The sequence below is a fragment of the Acinonyx jubatus genome, chromosome A1 (assembly GCF_027475565.1).
Source record: "Acinonyx jubatus isolate Ajub_Pintada_27869175 chromosome A1, VMU_Ajub_asm_v1.0, whole genome shotgun sequence".
Taxonomy (NCBI): Eukaryota; Metazoa; Chordata; class Mammalia; order Carnivora; family Felidae; genus Acinonyx; species Acinonyx jubatus.
Genome location: NC_069380.1, coordinates 202,098,718 through 202,119,798, shown reverse-complemented (window position 1 = coordinate 202,119,798; position 21,081 = coordinate 202,098,718). Strand labels below are relative to the sequence as shown.

At 43.1% G+C, this 21,081-nt stretch overlaps 1 protein-coding gene across 9 annotated transcripts in view; it reads left to right on the top strand.

Moving 5' to 3' along the window:
• The window catches only part of GHR (growth hormone receptor), a 269,418-nt gene that overhangs the window by 231,471 nt on the left and 16,866 nt on the right, over window positions 1-21,081 (top strand). For all 9 annotated transcript variants that reach the window (XM_053201025.1, XM_015067577.3, XM_015067574.3 and 6 more), the window contains 3 exons: window positions 6,421-6,550; window positions 13,587-13,759; window positions 18,737-18,915. In XM_053201025.1, the coding sequence (XP_053057000.1) occupies window positions 6,421-6,550; window positions 13,587-13,759; window positions 18,737-18,915 (482 nt within the window). The remainder of the gene's footprint in view (window positions 1-6,420; window positions 6,551-13,586; window positions 13,760-18,736; window positions 18,916-21,081) is intronic.

Sequence of the window (21,081 nt, the reverse complement as noted above, 5' to 3'; positions counted from 1 at the left end):
TCTAGAAGATAACCACAGAAAATCACCTCTAAACCGTGAGGGAAATAGCTGTCACGATATGACCACATACACTTCATATCTAGGGTTAACTAGCACTAGTAGACTTATAATTACATGTAAAATGCAGGAGAAATTTCAGATCTAGCAGCGTGCTCAGCATTTGCTCTTCATAGGTAGCAACAGTTAACAAACCATAAATTGGCAGTCCCAGCTGACTGCGAGGATGGAAATAATAACCACCGCAAACACTTATATGATGATTACTCGTAGCAGAGCTCAGATCTATCAAAAAGGACCCAAAAGGCATCTGGCCCAATGTGTGTCATGCTTCTCTCTCATTGTAATATTTCCTCTTTCATGATGTGGTCCAGTGGATGTTCCACATTTCGGGGCAGGTGACTGCTGAGTGCCTTCCAGTCCACAACCCAGAGCTCTCTGAAGAAGGTTGTCCTTTCCCACCAACCTTCCCCTCCTCTTCTTCCCTTTCCCCTAACACCCAGCACCAAGCCAACTTTGGGAACTGGCGTGTGATTTCCTTTGTTTTTGTTTTTTCTTTGTCATGAGTAGAGGATAGAAAAGCATGTCTGGTGAGGGAGAGTAAGAACACAAGACTTCTTCAGTGTGTAACTGCTACTTGACATTCTTGCTCTGCATACTGTCAGGAAGATCATCTCCCCCCAAGGGGAGAGCCACTGGGCAGTGAAGAGGGGAGCTGACCTTGGCCACCCCAGCTGGTCTGACTGGCAGAATCAGCCATGGTCACTGTCAACGGTGACATGTTGCAACCAGCCCCCTCTGACACTGTTCTTCTGTCATTGCAGTTTGAACACATTGTCATTCAATCATCATTTAAAGACATGAATTTGGTAAAACCCTCTTCAAGCTTTCTAAATGATAACTGCAGTAGGAATACCGGTTTAACTTCTTAATAATTCCCATTACCATTTTATAGTCTTATCAGAAGTTTAGGCAGGATTAGCATTGAGACATGTACCATTTGTGCACCTGTTTAAAATATCTCTTAGTTCTCCAGTGCTCGTCATGAAGGATTATTTTACTCTTTTGAGGTGAAAGTTAATATTCATATCTTTCCCACACCCTCCTGTATGAAGCTCATGGGAGTTTATACCAGGTGTCACTCTTTTTTTATTTTTAAGCTCTGTGCTCAGTGTGGGGCTTGAACTCACGACCCCAAGATGAAGAGCTGCATGCTCTACCAACTGAACCATCCAGGTGCTCAAACCAAGAGTTACTCTTGATACAAAACTCTGCTAGAACTGATCAGAGAACCTAATAATGTATAAAGCCAACTTTTCAGTGTTTACTTATAACTTTATTTCTCTACATGGCTCTCAGCTTGTGCCATTGCAAACACATTGCAAACACATGGGGACCTTTTAAAAATTGTGATAACCCGGGGTGCCTGGGTAACTCAGTCAGTTAAGTGTCTGATTTCGGCTCAGATCATGATCTCAGTGTTCGTGGGTTCAAGCCCTATGTTGGGCTCTGTGCTGACAGCTCAGAACCTGGAGCCTGTTTCGGATTCTCTGTCTCCCTCCCTCTCTCTCTGTCTCCGTCTGTCTCTCAAAAATTAATAAACATTGAAAAAAAATTTTTAAATAGTGATAACCTGGCTGCACCCCAGACAAATTGACTCAAGTCTCTGGGAGTAGGCCAAGGCATCAGTATTTTTTAAAGCTCCCCTGTTGATTCCACTGTGCAATTACAATTAGGAAATGCTGCTCTTAGGGCTTGCCAGGTTACTGATTTCTGAGAATTGAATCAAGAGCACATCTGAGCTTGTCATTTTTCCCTTCTGGGAATTTTTTGAGAAGCCAGAGAAAATTGTCTAACAAAAAAGCTACTGTTTTTTTGCTAGTTCTGACTTTAGACCTAAAATCAGACACCACCTGTATTTCAGTCTCACCTCTGCTTCCTACAGCAGTATAAACATGGGCAACTCACTTCTCTAAACTCCAGTTTTTCACCCATCTCTAAGTGGATATAATGCCCACCTTCTGTAATCATTGTTAGTATTAAAGGAGACAATATATGTAAAGTATTCAACATGATATAAGATGGAAGGTGATGTATGTAACATGGTAATTATAACTAAAATAAATATAGAGTTGCAAGTCAAAATCCACATTTTCAAAATAAAGGCTCCAAAGAGAAAATAAAAATAAATACCAAATCTGTTCTCAAGATTTTGAGTGCTGATCAGTGTTAATACTAACATTTCTTCAAAATGTGGGACCACTCGAGTTAGAATACTCAATTCTTCTAGTAAGGGCCGAAGGTAGGCTCTCTTGTGAAGTGCAACATTCTTTACAGAGATACTATAAATGGATATTGAACTACATTGTCTCTAGATTTAGGCTAAAAAAAAAACATGAAAGAGCAGGAATTATACTAGTTCAAAATTATTGTTTGTGGCTCATCAGAGAGGACCTGAGAATGTATAATAGCCATTTGTTGTCTTTATAATGAAATGTAAAACAAGCTTCTGGGGGGCCTGGGTGGCTCAGTCAGTTGCATCGGATTCTTGATTTCCGCTTGGGTCATGATCTCACTGTTCATGAGTTTGAGACTCACTCCAGCTCCGTGCTGACAGTGCAGAGCCTGTTTGGGATTCTCTCTCTCTCCCTCTCTCTCTCTGCCCCTGCCCTGCATGCATGCATGTGCACTTTCTTGCTCTCTCTCGCTCTCTCTCGCTCTCTGTCTGTCTCAATATAAATAAATAAACTTAAAAAAAAAAGCAAGCTTCTACTAGGATTTTCAGAGATAATCAGAGAGGTGCTCATTTTAAGTTTAGGCCAGTACCTCTTAGACTTGGAAAAACCTCAGCATGACACTAAGGAGCTGAACATTAGAAATGCCAGCTATCTTCAGCCATGGTAGTAATAGCTGAAGCAGGAAGCAACAGAGAAGAAGCTAAGCAGCCAGCTACACTACAGTTCTTCTTGCCTCCAACAGAGAAGTTACATACTTCCCCACACGCACCGTGAGGCATTCCATTTGCTAAGAAAAGTGGCTTATGCCATTGTTGAACACCACTTTCAAGTTCTAATATATTGGATTCATTTATTCAGTATAAATAGAATTCAGCTAATATTATTCCCTACCCTTCCTCCAGATTAGCCCATCAGTTGGGACTTCTGCTACTCAGACTCTCAGAAGGCTGCAAAGTGCCAGCTGGGGCTTGGTCTCATCTGAGGCCAGACTGGGGAAGGATCAGCTTCCATCCTTGCTTGTGTGGTTGCTGGCAGGATTCACTTCTTCAAGGGTTGTTAGACTAAGGGCCTCATTTTCTTGCTAGTTATTGGCCAAAGGCCACTTCAGTCCCTTTTCATGTGGTTCTCACCAACACAGCAGCTTTCTTCATCAAAACCAAGAAGAATGAAAGTCTGCTGAGGTGGAAGCCACAGTTTTCATAGTCTAATCATAGATACAACATCCCCTCGATGCTGCCACATTCTGTAGATTAGATTAGCAAGTTATTCAAGGAGATTAAATACATAAGCTTATAAATGATAGGAAGCAGGGATCATTGGGGCCATTGAGAATTAGTCCTGTCTACAGCACTTAGCAGGACATACCCATGTGGAAGGAAGGAAGGAAGGGAGGGAGGGAGGGAGGGAGGGAGGGAGGGAGGGAGGGAGGAAGGAAGGAAGGAAGGAAGGAAGGAAGGAAGGAAGGAAAAGAAAGAAAGAGAGAGAAAGAAGGAAAGAGGAAAAGAAAGGAGGAAGGTAGGGAAAGGAGGGTGGACCGTGAAAATACACACCAAAAAGACAAGTTAAAAATAGCTTTGCTGCACTAGGTCTGTATCTGAATGCCTGTGTAGGCACACACTTCATCACATTAGCACCACAACCAGAAATCTCCTATTTCTTACGTATAATGAGAAGATAATACAGGGCTTTCTATACATCTGGAGTTAAAAGGAAACAGAATAAACAACAGTACTATGTTTAAGTAAGAAAAATGTGTTTTAAATTAAATTTTTTAGGTTTTTTCTCCCCAGCTAACAAAGTTTTGGGTTTTTTTTTTCCTTTCTGTTTCAAGTTTTTGAGTTGGGTTTACTATTCTTGCCATGATGTGGCAGGCTTGTGGCACAGAGAATACAAGAAACTGAGTAGTGTTTCCTTTTGGTGCTCTCTGGTTGTTTCAAATGCCAAAATTACGTTTTGGTTGTGTACGTTGTTATTAGTGGTGGTATATGTCATTTCATTGTAAAAATGAAGTTGTAAAGTACCTTGGATCTCATCTCTTCCAGCCTCTCTATTGAGGAGCCTGAGGCCCAAACAGCTTGGGAAGAACAGGGCTAAATAGTATCAGAGCCAGGACTAGAACATGGATCTCTCACTTTGCAACCCGGCACATTTCCTCTTCTTGCCTTGTATGCTTGTATGCAGAGGAGTAGTCAAAATATGCAAGACTCTCCTCACACCTGCAGGAATTAAAAGTAGTGGTGGCTTAAATATGTTTTATGAATTACTTATTTTCTGGAAGGATCTGAAAATACCCTTTTCAGTGCTTCAGCTGATAGAAAAAGGAACTTTTCCAGATACTCTACCGTATAATAGGTGCTTACCTAACAAAACACACACCCTGTTCACTATATTCACTTGTAGCAGCTCACACAGGCTCCTACACTTCAGTGCTCTCAGGGGGCTCTTAAATGCTGACCACCTAGAGAGGGCTGACCATCTGCCCTTGGTACCGAGCAGATCCTATCCATTCCCCAAAACTCTGTGAATCCCTTAGCTAATACAGAAAAAGGAATATTTCTTACAACAATATGACCATGGAATTTTATTAATTAAGACATTCTGCCACCCCTATCTGCAGATAGGTTGCAGGACCTATCTGCAACTCAGGATTTCCTGAAGATTCATTTTCTTGTGGCCAGACTATTTGGGGCAGCAGGTGTTCAGAAACAAGGACACATTTCCCCAGCCTGAGCTTCTTTGCTGCATTAATATGGGTGTTAGTGGAAGGAGGATGAGGCCTCTATTTCCCAGCCCATTATGTCCTTACTCTGCTCATTTTTCTACATGGGACTCCCCCTCCCCCCAGCCCCCACCGGAAGGGAAATTCCATAAGGACCAGAATGTTAGCAGTTTTGTTTCCTGCTCTACTCTTGGAAGAGAATCTGGCACTAAGTAGATGTTTAGTAAGTGTTTGTCGAGTGGATGGTTGAATGATGGATTTATTTAGAAGGTTTATAACATCCCATTCATTACGAGGTTGACAAAGGAAAAAAAGGAAGCATGTTTTGGTTCAGAACACCAGATGTGAACCTGGAACTTGGAATCAGGAATTTGTATGTGTTTGGTTGCATGCTATTTATTTTTAAAGTATATTTTAAAGTATTTATAATGGTACTTTAAAATTGAGAGCCTCCCTGTTGCTCAGGGATGAGAGCTTTAGATCAGAGAACAAATGTATTAAGTTTACAGTATAATTGAAGTAGAATCAGATAAGGAGAGGAAAAAAAGAAAAAAGAAACTTGGCTATCTCCAAAAAAGGCCATGGAAGTCAGAGAACAATGAGAATTGATATAGAAAAATCGGTTTTGCCTCAGACTTGTCTGCTGCAGATTTCATAGATGCAGAGGAGTTTGGGCTAATATCCTAACACTTAGGGGCAGTCATCACTTCCCAAACTAGAGTTGACACATACGTATGCATGAATTTTTTAGTCATCATCTATTTAATGCATGTAATGGCTGAATCTTTTAAAAGAATGCAAACCTAAGTGGCTTTTTATCAAACAATCCATAAAGGGAGGAAGGGCCCTATAGTGGAAGCTGTGATCCCACGCCACATCCTTTGTCCCACCTGATGTCAGTACATGCATCTGTGGTGGACAGTCGCCATCATGAACCTTGCCGGGACATTTCAGGTGCCTGCCCAGGCCTCTCCCAAGTCAGGCAGGACCTTCAGTCCATGTGCAGGTGCATGAACACCCCCAGGGTAGCCTTCAAGCAATGGGTGGTGGGAGTTGGTGGATAAACAGCCCAGCCTCCCATCCTTCTCTAGGACACACTCTATAGCTTTTCAGAGGGCCCGCTGTGGAGTTGGGCCCTAGCTGGCCACTATGGTAACTCTCCCCTTCCCACTCCTCCTTGCCCTTACTTCCTGTCCCTGGGGTCACCTTCCAAATAAACCTTCTCTCTAGCTCTGGCTTCTTAAATAGGCCCTAAAAAATAGTGTTTGTAATGAAGACAAAACAGTTTGCTCCTGGAATCAAGAGCTGACAGAGAAATAACTGGCAGGCAACAAGCTCTGAAACTGTGACCCAGGAAAAGACTGTCTAGAAAAAGTGGTTCTTCTTTACCACTTTAAATAGGTGTTTTATTAGGACCATACATTACCCTCCTGATTTCATGCTTTGCCTTTTCTGCTTACTCTGCAGATTCTTCTGGGAAGCCTAAGTTCACCAAGTGCCGTTCACCTGAACTAGAGACTTTTTCGTGCCACTGGACAGATGGGGTTCGTCGTGGCTTCAAGAGCCCAGGATCCACACAGCTGTTCTATATTAGAAGGTGCAGCCTTCGTGCCTTTCTGACTTTTTCCTCCATGGATTTTCTGATGAAAGTATACTGAACTGCATGCAGTGGTGGAGATGGAAATAATTTATTTTGATGACTTAAATGTATTCATTTAGTCAAAAATTATTAATTAAGCCCTTTCTACGTGTTTAGTACTATTTAGGCACTGGAGATATGGCATTGATTACAAAAAAAAGGTAAAGGCCCTAGACTCATGGGCTTCATTTCCAATTGGGGAAGACAGACAATAAAAAATTTAAAAATAAATGTCAGCTGGTAATATGGGTTATTAAGAAAAGTAAAAGCCAGAAAGAGGATAAAAAGTGTCCACACTGTATGTGAGTACATGCATGTGCATGAGAGTGTCTGAGGGCGAGTGTGTGAAAGTGAGTGAGCATATGTGTGAGTGCGTGAAAGTGTAGGTGCAAGTGTGAATATGCGTGAGTGTGTGTGGAGTGTGTACAAGTGTGTGTGCAAGAGGGTGAATAGTATGTGCATGTGAGAATGTGTGAAAGTGGGTATGTGGATGTGCAAAAATGTGTGAATGTGTAAACGTATGTGAGATAGTATGTGAAAGTGTGGATAAGTGTGAGTGTATGTGTGTGTATGTGTGTGTGTGTGTGTAGGGAGCTTGGTGATACTTTAGATGAGGAGGTCACAGTGGGCCTTGCTGGCGTGTTGTATTATAGCAGAGACATAAGTGAAGTGAGAGAGGCCACATGAATATCTGCAGGGGCGGGGGGAGGAACTGTTCAGGCAGAGGATATTGCAAGTGCAAAGCTCCTGAGGCAGGAGGCCAGCAAGAATGGCACAAGCCTAGACGTAGGGATGCAATGTTTGAAGACGTCAGAAGGTTAGCCAGAGCCAGACTGTGCCAAGCCTTGCTGGTCATGGCTGGGCTTCGAATCTGACTTTATCTGTGGTGGGCTTTTAGAAGAGATGTATGTTTTGAAAGACTCAGCTTGGTTTCTATGTAAAAAATGGACACTGTTCCTGTTAAATTAGTTATACTCAGTAAGGAACTGTAATACTTTTCCATTCCATTTTGACTGGTTGTCTTGCAAAATAACAGAGGAAGAGTGAAGCAGAGTCTCTCGGTATCATCACCACCCAAGTAGTTTATTTCTGACTTCTCCCCTAGAATTATTTCCCTTTCTGTTCACTCTTATGTTGTCCCTTTTTGCTTTTTTAAAATTTTTAGGTTCAAACACTTTATCATTTCCCCTTTTCCACCCAACTCCCAGGGAAGGCCTAAGCTGAGAGGTAAGGTTAGCCAGGACCCTTTACCCCAGGGTGGGGGTGTTTATCAGTCCAAGGAGGATGCCATCTACCCCCACTGAGGAGTGGGGAAAGGGAGTGAAGACGTGGTGAGCAGTTCAGGACATGGGCTCAGGGCCAACAAAGCCACATCTCAGCCTGGCTGGCACTCACTGCATACACCAGCCAAAGTAGTTTGTTCACAACTCAGTCACCTCATTTGCAAAACGGAGATCATAGACCTGGTCTCGTGACGTCTTGTGGGGATGTTTTAGATAATACATGAAACACGCTTACCACAGTGCTTGGCACATTGTGCGTACTCAGCAAGTGGGAGCTGCTATTATTGTTTATAATATAGTAATCCTTTAAAATAATAATGATACAGAAATCCAATGCCTGAGCTTACCAAATTGACTTTTGATTCTTTACTATTAGTGATTATTGGTGTGCTCTAAGACCATTTTTAGTGCAAAACTGGGTACTCAATTTACAAATAAATACTTTGAGTTAGCAACCCCTACTGGCCTTCCCCACTTCCCGGGTGTGAGAGCAGTCTCCTGGATGTACCCACGGAGGTGACAAGGTTGGGCACCAAATGCACTTTTTCTCTGTTATGGCTGACCCTACAGAGAGGTAGGGGCCAAGAGGCTAAGCTGGATTGTGTGAATACAGTCAGACAGGAAGCATATATGTTTGGTAATTCTCTTGAATGCCTGTTGAATTGACTGTTGAGTGAAGAGAGATTTTGGAGGTACAGTTCTTCTGTTTTTGCCTCAGCAACAGAGAGCCAACTCAGTGGAAACAAAACAAGTTATTTGTGCAGGCACAATGAGCTAAACAGGATAAAGAAATAGCAGAGTCGGGCCCATTTTATGAAAACGGGTTATTACCACCCCAATAGTCTCCAAATCTGAACGTGAGCAAAAAGATAACCCGAAAGGTAGAAAGCCCTCACAAATATGTATCTGTTCCTTACCCTCTTCTGTCAGGGTCACAGACCTTTGCCTCCAGGCCTCCTCTGCCCACCCTTGGCCTCTCAGCACCCCGGTTCCAAACCCTGGCTCTGTGCTAACAGAGATGCCACGGAAAGTGTGACCAGGTGGCAGGGAAACCAGAACATATTCGGAAGGATGTCGTTAACTATTGCCCTAATGGAGTTTGGGATCCCAGGGGAAAAAAATTGTCACATCTTCAACCTCGTGATCAGAGCCAACCCAAACTTGCAAAACCAGTATTTTCTGTTTTCTCTACAAAACTGTAATTATTTTGAGGATTTAGCCAAAATAGCATAAGCCCCCACCCGGTTTATCTAGGAAGGGCAGAATCAAAGGGCCTGGAGTGTCAGGCCCAGACCACAGCGTCTAGTACACAAATGTGTTACACTTCCCATTGGCCCCCTTGCACAGAGAGGACTCTACAAATGCACTTTCTGACCCTTGTCGTTGTTTCTTAGAATTCAGTTCCCAGGCAACTTCTGGAAGTATAGAACCATGACCCCTCTTCCCTGACATACAACACTGTGACAGGATGTCATCCAGAACTGAAGCAGAGGGGCCAGGAAGGGGCACAGAAGGGGCCCCGGGCCACTGGGCTTTCTGTTTACCAGCCTGGCCTTGGTAACTAAAGCACAGAGGAGCCTAAACATGTCAGGCCATCGACAGGATGGGCCCAGAGGCAGCCACACGCTTGGCTGGCCCTGCTCCCAGCCAGGTGAGCTGGAGGGAGGGGCAGCTGATGCGGAGCGGTCTCTGCCCCCCTGGGATGGAGGTGGTGCCAGGTCTCATCTCCGAGCTGGGAGAGGACCCCACCTGAATGCAAACCACAGGCACCGCAACAGGAGGCTCCAGGGAAACCTGTCAGAGTTGCTGTGCTCTCAGCTCCTTGCCTGCAGACGCCTTAGTTTTGAAGAAAGTGGGCGGATGTGGGAAGGCTCAGTCCCTGAGGCTGTATCCCACGCCTCTGCCCTCCCCCGTGCTCACTCCCCTCAACCAATTATCCTAGCCTTTTTTTTTTTTTTTTCAGTTTTTATCAGTAAGTTTCATTTAGAAATTTGGGACACTTTTTTAAAAATTTTTTTTAACGTTTATTTATTTTTGAGACAGAGAGAGACAGAGCATGAACGGGGGAGGGTCAGAGAGAGAGGGAGACACAGAATCTGAAACAGGCTCCAGGCTCTGAGCTGTGAGCACAGAGCCTGACACAAGGCTTGAACTCACAGACCACGAGATCATGACTTGAGCCGAAGTCGGACGCTCAACCGACTGAGCCACCCAGGCGCCCCATGGGACATTTTCAATACAAATGCTTACAATATATATATATCCTAGCCTTTTAAAGGGAAGTTGATCTTCCATGCAAGGTTGTAGGGGAGATTAGAAGGGAGAAAGGGCACTATTAATTTTTTTTTTCCCAATGAAAAGGTTGAATTTTAAGCCTGAAACACATGATCTGTATGTAATGAAAATAGCCGTCCTTGGAACATAAGTGATGTTTTACTTTTAGGATTTTTCTTCCAGTTGCTAGATGGAACAGCATTTGGATAGAAAGCATTTCTTCTGCTCTTTATTCTGATTTTTACTGATGGTCTCATTGTACAGCTTTCCTTCTATTTCACAAGATAGACTAGGAACAAACGTAGTGCCCTTAACTCTTAGCGGCATGACAAAGGGAGAGTAGTTGCCATATGGCTTTGCTTGCCTGCATACAAATTCAAGCGGGGAAAGCAGGCAACAGAGTCTCTGTTTTGTGAGTCCATTTGTTTCTTGGGGGTTTTTTCTGTCTAAATTTAAGAGTTTAAAAAGAAGTTTTAAATATTTATTTAAAATAAAGTTCAACTTTGGTTAAAGATGGGGAGGGCATTGGGAGTCATGTTTTGAACTAACTGTTCTCAACCCATTGTGCTTAAGATAAGTGCTTAAGTTGTTTGCTCTGTGGAACTCATGGATTTGGAATAATCTAAACAAGATTTTTCATACAGTCCCCATCCCCATGGGGATGTCACAAGTTGAGAAACCGTAAAACACACAGAGCTAAACTCCCTATTACAGTCCAGACCTGCCAGGCACTGTTCTACATCTTTACATTTTAATGCTAACTTTTATACTATCAACTATGCTAAATACATTTTGTATCTATGCTATTAAATAAGAGGCTCATTTCTCTGGACAATCTTGCTAAACCATTCTCCCGAATACACTTTTATTTAGCTTGACAGTCAAGATAAAATAAACCATACTACATGTCAATGACCCACCTAGCCCTAACGTTTTAAATCCTTTTCCTATTATTCTAAACACACACGCATGCACGCACACATGTCCACATATACACACAAATGTATACATGCACATACATACACATATACACACGTACACACACATACACATACACACACGTACGTGCATGTATACACACACCACTCACACTTCCCATCAGGGATGGATCTCCCTCTCATCCAAGGGTATGCAACTTTTGAGAATCTCAACCAGAGTTTAAGAAACAGTTCACTGGCCATGTTAATCCCAAGTTCTTTCCAACAGCTGATGAGCACCTGTCTCAAGGACCCCCTCATACTGCACAAGTTTCCTCCTAGTGCCAATAGACGAGCCTGAGAAACAGCTGTAAAGAAGGAAGTGTGTGTTATCTCTCTCGTCCCTTCCTTCCGGTCCCTGCCTTCCCCACAGCCTTGTCGCTCGCTGCTACCCAGCACCCCTCCCTGAGAAGGAGTCTCACAGACCCCCCACTGTCTGGCCTACCAGCCCCAAGCACCTCAGCCTACACAAGGTCATTCCCACCTTCTTCTCATTCAGTCACAGACTCCCTGGCTTTATGTCTCCTTGACTTACAAGCCTTTTTCTCAGCTGATACCTCATGAATAATAAGCAAATAATTAATTACTCCACCCAAGTAGCAATTCTAATTTAAGAAAAGTTGTCCCGTTTATTCCATTGTCTCCTATTTCCCTCACCACACTCGTGCCCATACTTGCATACCTCAATGCCTTTGTCTACTCTGTTCCCTCCTTCCTTTCCCTGTTGCCATGTATTTGCTGGAAACACCACCTCCACCTTGAAGCCTTCCATGAACAGAGCAATCATTCCTTCTTCTGAACTTTTAGCACTATTTGTGAGCACAAACTCATGATGCTTTGTAATACAGCTTTTTAGTCATCCCTCTAGGGCAGGAGTCATTCCTTAGACACACGTGCATCCCCTTAATGTCCAGCACAGTATTTGATATATAATCAGTGCTTATTAAATATGAATGCAATGAATACAGGAGACAGAAAAAAGTAAAAAGTACTCAGATGTAATTTCTGCGTCTTCTTCCAGCCTGAAGGTAGGAATGAAATCTTATTCACCATTGTATCCACACAGTGCTGGTGCCAGATGTAATGCTTCTGTAGTACTTGTATAGTAGGCCCCCCAAAGATGGCTTGCTGAACTCATTCAGTCAGTCAGTCAGAGGGATGGGACTCTGGAGAGCTGTGTCACATCCTAGCACGTGTTTGCTCTGTTCTTGCCATGGTGGACTTGAGTCTAGGCAATCCTTGGTTGCTCTGCATTTTTGTTCAGGTCCCCATGGCAGCTGACCAGGGAATTTCCCTTCCCAAACCTCTGCTTCCTTCCACAGTGAACTTCCCAGCATCTCTTTTCCATCCAGCTCACACACCCTGCCAGTGTTTTAGGTCATCTGGGTAAATGATGCTTTCTGTAGAGTAGGACGGAAGTGAATAAATGTATGGCAGATTGTAATTACAGAGATGTGGCTTCTCTGATTCCTTCGGTATCCTCCATGTGGCCATCTTTCCTCCATGATTTGTTGTGTTTGTCTGTTTGTGTGTTTTTATCAGATCCAAGATATAGGAAAATATGAATTTGTTTTCTTAGAGAAAGTACAAAAAGGAACAGATAGGCAAACACATGGATTCAGTAGAGCCCATTTTGTTTCCATTTTTTATATTATAAGTAAACATTCACTCTAATTACAAAATAGAAAAAAAATTGCTTTCTAGGTTTGGAAAAATTTTTTAACCTCTGGGTTCATGGCCTTTTGTCTCGTTTACGGGTGGGGAGAAAAAGGCTGGGATTCCCATGCTTCATAAATGTCACCTGGATGTCTACCATGTTTACAGTGTTCCCAAGGCTCTTCATACACTTAAGGAAAAAACCAGGAGTATGGGAAGGAGTTCAAGACATCAGGATAACTCGCCCAAGCATAAGACAGCCTTGGGAAGATGATAGTGATTCCGAGTAGTGTGGTAATTTTCCACCTCAAAGCCACCCAAATCTCAGTGTCCCTCCTCCTGGAGAACATGCCTCCCCAGGATGTTCCACCATGAGCTGAGGAAACACCCAGTCCAAAGAGCCATTGTATTCTGGGAATCTTTACAGTTTGGGAGATGACCCTCTGGAGTGTTTTAATAAAGGAACATTTTAGACCTCCTTAAGCCTCAGAACCCTCATCTGCAAAATGTGGACAATAAAGTACCTAACCACAAATGACTTAATCTAGGAGCTGGCACTTCGTATGCAGTTAATGAACAGATGCTTTTGCTATAGTCCATGTCCCAAATGGCCTCCTCTCAGTCTGCAGACACTATGGATGATGTCCACAGATGGGGTACTTCTTGGAAATGGTGCTGCTAAAATACTTGCTTGTAAAATATTTGTGTTCCAGTTTATTGAATCTGACTGTCGGGCTCTTTGCTTTGACTTAAACTGTGGCATCATGCTTGGAACAATTCATGCTCTTTTACCCTCCATTTCAGGAGCACTCAAGAGTGGACTCAAGAATGGAAAGAATGCCCCGATTATGTCTCTGCTGGAGAAAACAGCTGTTACTTTAATTCATCTTATACCTCCATTTGGATACCCTACTGTATCAAGCTAACCAGCAATGGTGGTACAGTGGATCAAAAGTGTTTCTCTGTTGAGGAAATAGGTAAATCACAGGTTTGTGTTTTATTTGACATGGCTTTAGATTAAGTAAGCAGGGAAGCCTCAATGTCCAAGTGTGTTCAAGTAGGAAGCCTTGGTCATTGTAATCTAGGTGAATGGAAGTCTGCTTTATAGGGCATGAGATCAGCCAGCGAACAAGAGAGAGAAGGCACGGGGGACTTAAGTTGGCTCTAACATAAATGGCAGTAAATGTTGTCGAGAAAAGAATGGGAGCCTTCCAGAGTCTTTTCCTTGAGGAGATCTTGAAAGCTGAATTGTGTTCTTGGGTGCCACCACAAGAGACAAACTCAGCATACTCCCACGATTCCTTCATTCCTAATTATTCAATAGGATTATTATATTCAGATCTGACATATGTTGACCTTTGATCCCTATCATTGTTATAACCAAAGCCTAGATTTTCTTTATCACAAGGCATAATAATTCTGGAACTTTATAGTTACAAAATAACCCCAAATCGGTTTAAAAACATGTTTATAAGACCTCAAGACAAACATTGGAGATAATCAGCTCAGTGAACTAAATGAAAGATCTAGACAGATTATCCCTTGCCCATCATGCGGACACAAGGGGAAATGAAACAAAACAAAACAACTGTAATTGGAATTTTTATGTTTATACTAGAATAGTGTAAACAGCAAAATATAGAGAAGAAGGACTTTGAGTAGATGACATTGGTGCCTCAGACTCTATCCACAAAGGCTCATTTGTTATAGATAGAAGTTCCTTGAAGTTCCTCTGAGACGTGCTGTTCTTACAAGCTTGTGTGTGGTTTCCCAGGCATCAGCAGACTAGAAGAGGCTGAGCAAATGTGGCTAGAAGCTGCAGGCAGAAACAAGTAAATCTGATAGCCTGTCAGGGAGAAGAACAAGCAGAAAAGAGAACCCAACTGCTTAACTTGGAGAGACTATTCAGTGTATGCCCCAATATCAATAGATGTAGCTTTTGAATGGCTGAATAGGTAGTAGTAAGAATATCGGGTCAAGACCCATGTTCTAATCCTGACCCTGCCAATAGCTAGCCCCACTCATTTCTGTGACTGGCCTTCACTGAGGGCCTGCCATGCCCTGAACACTGTGCTGGGTATGGTGGCTATAGAATGAGTAAGATATGGTCAAGTAGGGGAGTCCAATGTGTTAAATAACCGCAGTACCGTGTCTTAGGTGCTGGACTCAAGGTGTGTGTAATACATAGTAAGCTGAGGTAGTGGCCAAAGATACAGATGATTGACTGGGCCTGAGGGATGAGAAAGGGGTGCCCAGAAATTATGGCAGTTCACTTCCTTCTGAAAGCATCAGTGGGAGCTGCCAAGTATACAGGCTGGCCTGTGTCTTCCAACAACTACTAAGTTCCGGAAGTGACAAACAGCACAGAATGTTGAAGGACTCAGGAGACCTAACTGCCTCGGTTAGGCAGGCCTGACTGATCAGCCAAGAGAAATCGTAAGTGTTCCTATGTGAAATCATAAGTGTATCCAGTAAGATAAGACCGTATCTTACTGCCAAGAGGTGCATTTAAAGATATTTAAGAAGGAAAATGACCTGGGGATAGTAATAGCTAACTAACACTTACAAAGCCCTTACCTATGGGTAGGGTATAATAACCATGTGAGATAGATTCTATTATAATCCCCATTTTACAGATGATGAACTGAGGCTCGGAGCACTTAAAGGCTAACTCAAGGTCAAACAGCTAGTAGGCAGAGCTGAGATTTGAACCTATGCAGCATAACTCCAGAGTCCATGTTCCTAATCTCAAAGTTGTACAGTCACATTACTAATGTCTCAGGAAAATCCATCCTGCAGTGGAGAGAGTAGATTGGAGTAGCACGGAGCAAAGATAGAGGTTAGAAGGCTTTGTGATAACCAAGACAAAAAGATGATGACAGATATTACAACCATAGCAGGGAGGGAGGGAGCTGAGAGGGGGAGACAGCAAGGAACAAGGTAAGCCTGATAGATCTGAAGATGACAACCATGGGCCTCAGCGTCCTCATGTATTACGAGAGTATCCTACTACCTTACAGGGCTTGTCTTTGTATTTAAAGCACTGTATTATTAGACATTTGTTATTCATTCATTCAGCAAATATCGATTGAGTCTTTTCCTCGGGCCAAGTACATCTCTAGGTTCCAGGAGAAGAAAACGTCTGCCCTCGTGGGATCTTATCCCAATAGGGGTGGTGAGAGACAAGGCTATGAAGAAAACTAACATAGGGAAGGAGAAGAGCCATGCAGGAGAGGTTGCAATTTTAATAGAGTTATCAGAGCTGGCTTTGCTGGGAGAGAAAAAAAATGAGAGAACATTGATTGTATCCATCTGAGGTAAAGATCACGTCAACAAGAGGGCACAGCTAGGGTAAAGCTCCTGTGTTGGGAGCTTGCCTTTGCTCACTTGAGGAACAGCGTGGCTGGGGAGGACCTGCCGCAGGGTGAGCCAGGAGGGGCCTGGAACAGGCCACATCTGAGAGAGCTGAGAGGCAAAGCTCCAGTACACCTGAAGCCATTGAATGACTTTGGCTTCCACTTGGAGTGGGATAGGAAGGCTGTGGAGGGTTTTATATGAGTGATATGCTCTAAATCAAGTGTGAAAGTAACCACTGTGACAAGTGTATTGAGGACTGTGTTGAGAATAGACTGAAGGAGGATCAAGACCAGGGTGCCTTGGTGGCTTAGTCAGTTAAGCGTCTGACTCCTGATTTCAGCTCAGGTAATGAGCGAACAGTTTGTGAGATCGAGCCCCATGTCAGGCTCTGTGCTGACTGCATGGAACCTGCTTGGGATTCTCTCTCTCTCCTCTCTCTCTCTGCTCTCCTGCTCGCTCGCTCTCTCTTTCTCAAAAATAAGTAAATTTTAAAAATGAGGACAATAACAACAGGAGGAGACCGTTCAGGAGGCTAATGCAGCAACATGGGTAAAAAAACCCTAATGGCAGGCCTGGGTTGAGAGGTGCAGCAGTGGGCAGTGGCTGGGCTCGGAGACTGTCTTGAAAGTACAACTGACAGACTGTGGGGGTGGTAAGAGAGGGATGAGTCCAGGAAGAGCTCACTAACTTCAAGAGCTCACTAACTTCACCCTGAACGACTGGAGGAATGGAGGCACTAGCAACAGAGAGATGGAAAGTGACAGGGGAGGGAGCATATTCTGGGGAGAGGACCAGGGCTGCCTGGGGATGTATTCAGTCTCAGGTGCTTTTCCAACATCTTGGAGGACCTGTCAAGTACAGCATGTGGCAGTATGTACAGAGGAAAGGGAGAGGTTATTATTATGCTTGTAATGGTGATATGAGTCCACTCAAAAAACACCATGTTCAGGGCGCCTGGGTGGCTCGGTAGGTTAAGCCTCTGACTTTGGCTCAGGTCATGATCTCACAGTTACTGAGTTCGATCTCGATGTTGGGCTCTGTGCTGACAGCTCAGAGCCTGGAGCCTGCTTCAGAGTCTGTCTGTCTGTCTGTCTGTCTCTCTCTCTCTCTGTCCCTCCCCCACTCATTCTCTCTCTCTCTCTCTCTCTCTCTCTCTCTCTCTCTCTCTCTCAAAAAATAAATAAACATTTAAAAAGTGAAAAGAAAAAGACCATGTTCCATATCTTCTATTTAAAGGGGAGTTTTTAAGATGAAACATGAGTAATAAGTTGAAATTTTTCCACAAAAAAAACATTTGGTCTCTTAAAGTGTTAAGTTTCGGCTCTCAGAATTGCTCAGTCCCCAACAAATTCAGAAGAGTGAAGCATTACTGTCATTATTGTAGCCATACTGTGGCTCAGCTGTGTTGCAAATCCCTCCAATTTAACTTCTGAAATGTGTTCATTATTAAATTTGGATTTCCTAATTTTTTAAGTTGTGTCCACTCTACGGGGTCGGGGGTGGGGGGAAGGGGGGGCACTATCATGCTCCTTCACAGTGAAGTCTGTTTTAACTCTGGTTAAATGCAAGAGCTTCCCCTTTTGACCACCAGATTTTAAGAGCCAATTATGGCTCCTCAGAGCACATATTTGTAGGCTTATCTGTGGTCAACTCTGGGGATCCAGACTTTGCAGCACTCTGGGTACCCTTCTACAAACAGTAGAAAAGAAAGTACATTTTACTCTGTATCTGCAAGTGATTTTTGAAAACCTCTACTGAGACATGAAGTGCAATAATTTATTGGGAACTATCTAGAACGTAAATTTAGATATGTTCCTAGCTTTGGAATCCGTATTTCTCTGCATCAACCTTTGGGAAATTGTGGTCTTTGCGGTCCTAATAAGCAGAATACAGCCGACTTACCAGAGAATGTACAATATGTCAGTAGAAACCAAGCAAAACACGATTTCAGATTGTTCACATGCAGTTAGGTAAAAGGCAGAAAACCCTGACTCCTCACCATTTGAGAGTAGAGTGCAATGCCCATCCTTCTTATGTCTGAAAAAATCATGACATGTGACTGGAGGACAACAAGCTAAGGAGCCTGTGCTGTGTTTGGAAGGATTGTTCTGGTAGCCATACAGAAGTTAATATAAGATCCTTGGCGCAGGTAATAAGCAATTTGGAATAAAAAAGATTTTTCGATCCCTGGTTCCAAAGCAGCCGCATGTTTAAATGCTGTAGGTCTTTCTGACTCTGTTCCTTCAGTTTTGAGTTAAAATGAATTCCTTTGCCAAAATCCCAAAGCATTAATTCTTTGGGGGCTAAAAGAATTGTAAGACATGGCAGATCCTCAAGAAAAGTTTTAGGTCAGGTTGTAGACTTGAAAAGGAATTTTTTGTAGAGGTTTTCTTCAAAGTTAAAAACAGATCGCACTCAAGTCAAAAAAAATGGTACCCTCTTATAAAATGAGTGTATAATAAGAATATTGAAAGAATTAGGAGCGTAAACGATAAAAATGCATGAAGTAATTGGTCTCTTCAGAAGAAAGCACTCCATTAATACCGAGCTGTACCTGTCTGTCTCTCTGTGCACTAACTCTCTGTCGAAACGCACAGTGCAACCAGATCCACCCATTGGCCTCAACTGGACTCTACTGAACATCAGTTTAACGGGGATTCATGCAGATATCCAGGTGAGGTGGGAACCACCGCCCAATGCAGACGTTCAGAAGGGATGGATAGTCCTGGAGTATGAACTGCAATACAAAGAAGTAAATGAGTCCCAGTGGAAAACGGTAAGATATCATTACATATCACACTTAAAAATGCTTTGGCTTTTCTTCTTTTTATCTCAGCAACACCTCTCTCATTTATCATTGGACTTCCTTTTGACTTAAGACCACATGCCTGTGCTGTATACTCCATATTTTCTTATTTGAGGGAAACGGATATGATCAGTAAAATATCATCTTGGAATTCTGTCCCACAGCAGGTGCTGACAGGGAGCTTATACAGAAGCCTATGGAAAGGAAGGAAAACTATTTCCCCAGTCATCCTCAGTGTCCAGTTTAACATTAGAACAAAATCGTGTACTCTAGCACTTAAGCTGTCTTTGGGGATGTGGCTAAACATGAGAAGAGTTATGATCGAGGCCAATAGTGAGCTATGGCTAAATATTCTCCCATGATCTTAGTCGCTACTGCTCACAAGACCCGCATTAAATTAAGTGCTTAAGTGACTCCAGGAGGGAAACAGAGGAAGGGAATTTGTCCCCTAGAGGTTTCAGAAGGATGTTTTGTTCCATACCTCAGGGGAGAATCAAGCTGAGAAGTTTTTGTGTAGGCAAGCAGCAAGGATGTGGTTGACCTCTGAACTCCTTACCTCCTTGACAAATTCATGGGAACTGGGCACTTAGATAAATTCCACATGGCACACAACAAGAAGAAAAACAGGATTATCTTGCTGCTCCCTGTATAACTAATTCTAAATCAGTCTAACCATAGCCAAGCCCTGGCCAAGCCCAGTGGATTCTGGCCAGTCATCAGGTCGTGCCCAGTGCCCTGACAGATTCACTCTCAAAATTTTGAGACACCAGGCCTGTCCATTCCATGTTCTGCTGAAAAAGAAGCCAATTTTGTCATTAAAGTTAATTTTGGAGCGGCTGTGAACAGTTAAATACTGGACTTTGCGGTACAGTTTCCAGAATCGTTTTCATTTAGATGTCTGTTCCACTAACTTGGTGCAAAAATCCCTGGTTGGATGCAGAGTCAAATAAGACTTTCTAAATTCAGGTTTCGGTCAAACATTTATTCCACAGCCAGACAGTGAAAGGACTACCCCACACGAGGCACTGCACTGCGTACTCCAGAGCAGAGGTTCTCTGAGTGTGAACTGTGAACCCCCCAGGGATCCTGAGAGCCTGGCAGGGAATCCACAAGGTCAAGACTGTTTTCCTACTCATACTAAAATGCTATCGCCTTTTTTCACCATGTTGAGATTTGCGGCAATGGTACAAAAGCAATGGCGGCAAACCCACTGTCACCTGAGGAAAAATCAAGGCGGTCATTGCAAACCGCACTGGCAGGGTCACCATGCGCTCACAGTCAATGAGAGCGGAGAGCCAGCTTCACTGAGCAATGTCCTTGATGCAGCTGCATGTTTTATTTACTTTATTGAATCTCAACCTTTGACCACATAGCTTTTTTAAAAAAAATTTTTAAGATTTTATTTATTTTTGAGAAAGAGAGAGTATGAGCAGGGGGGAGGCAGAGAGAGAGAGAGAAAGACACAGAAGCCGAAGCAGGCTCCAGGCTCTGAGCTGTCAGCACAGAGCCCAATGCAGGGTTTGAACTCACGAACCGCAAGATCATGACCTGAGGCGAAGTTGACACTCGACTGATTGAGCCACCCCAGCGCCCCTGATGACATAGCTTTTTAATATTCTGGATGACACAGGCCAAGGACACATAGCATACTTCTGCTGTACACTGAGTCCCCCACGGTTGTCTTAATAAAGCCAAGTTGCCAGCCGGATCAGCTGCTTTTCACGTGGAACGCCATTTTTGCTTAAAAGAACAACTGATAACCCCATAGATGGTTTCTCATAGCGGCGTTGGCAAGTATTTGGCAAACGTTTCTTGGAAAAGAATGAAGTGTGCTTATCAGTTCAAGAAAAACAGTGGACGATAGTTGTTACCAATGATATTTGAACCTTCAAAGGAAAATCAGAGTTTTGGGAAACTTGCCTCTGCAGCAGTGAGCCTGGTAGCTTTCCGAATCTTTGAAGATTTTCCTGATGCAATGGTGATATTAGCCAAAGTGATTTTTTATATTGTATAATAAAATGTGTGAACGTTTAGAAAATTTGCATAACTCAGTGCACGAGTATTTTCCAAATGCCAAATACATGATGTAACCAAAATCATGCATAGGGAGATGATCCATTCAAAGTGCTAGATGGA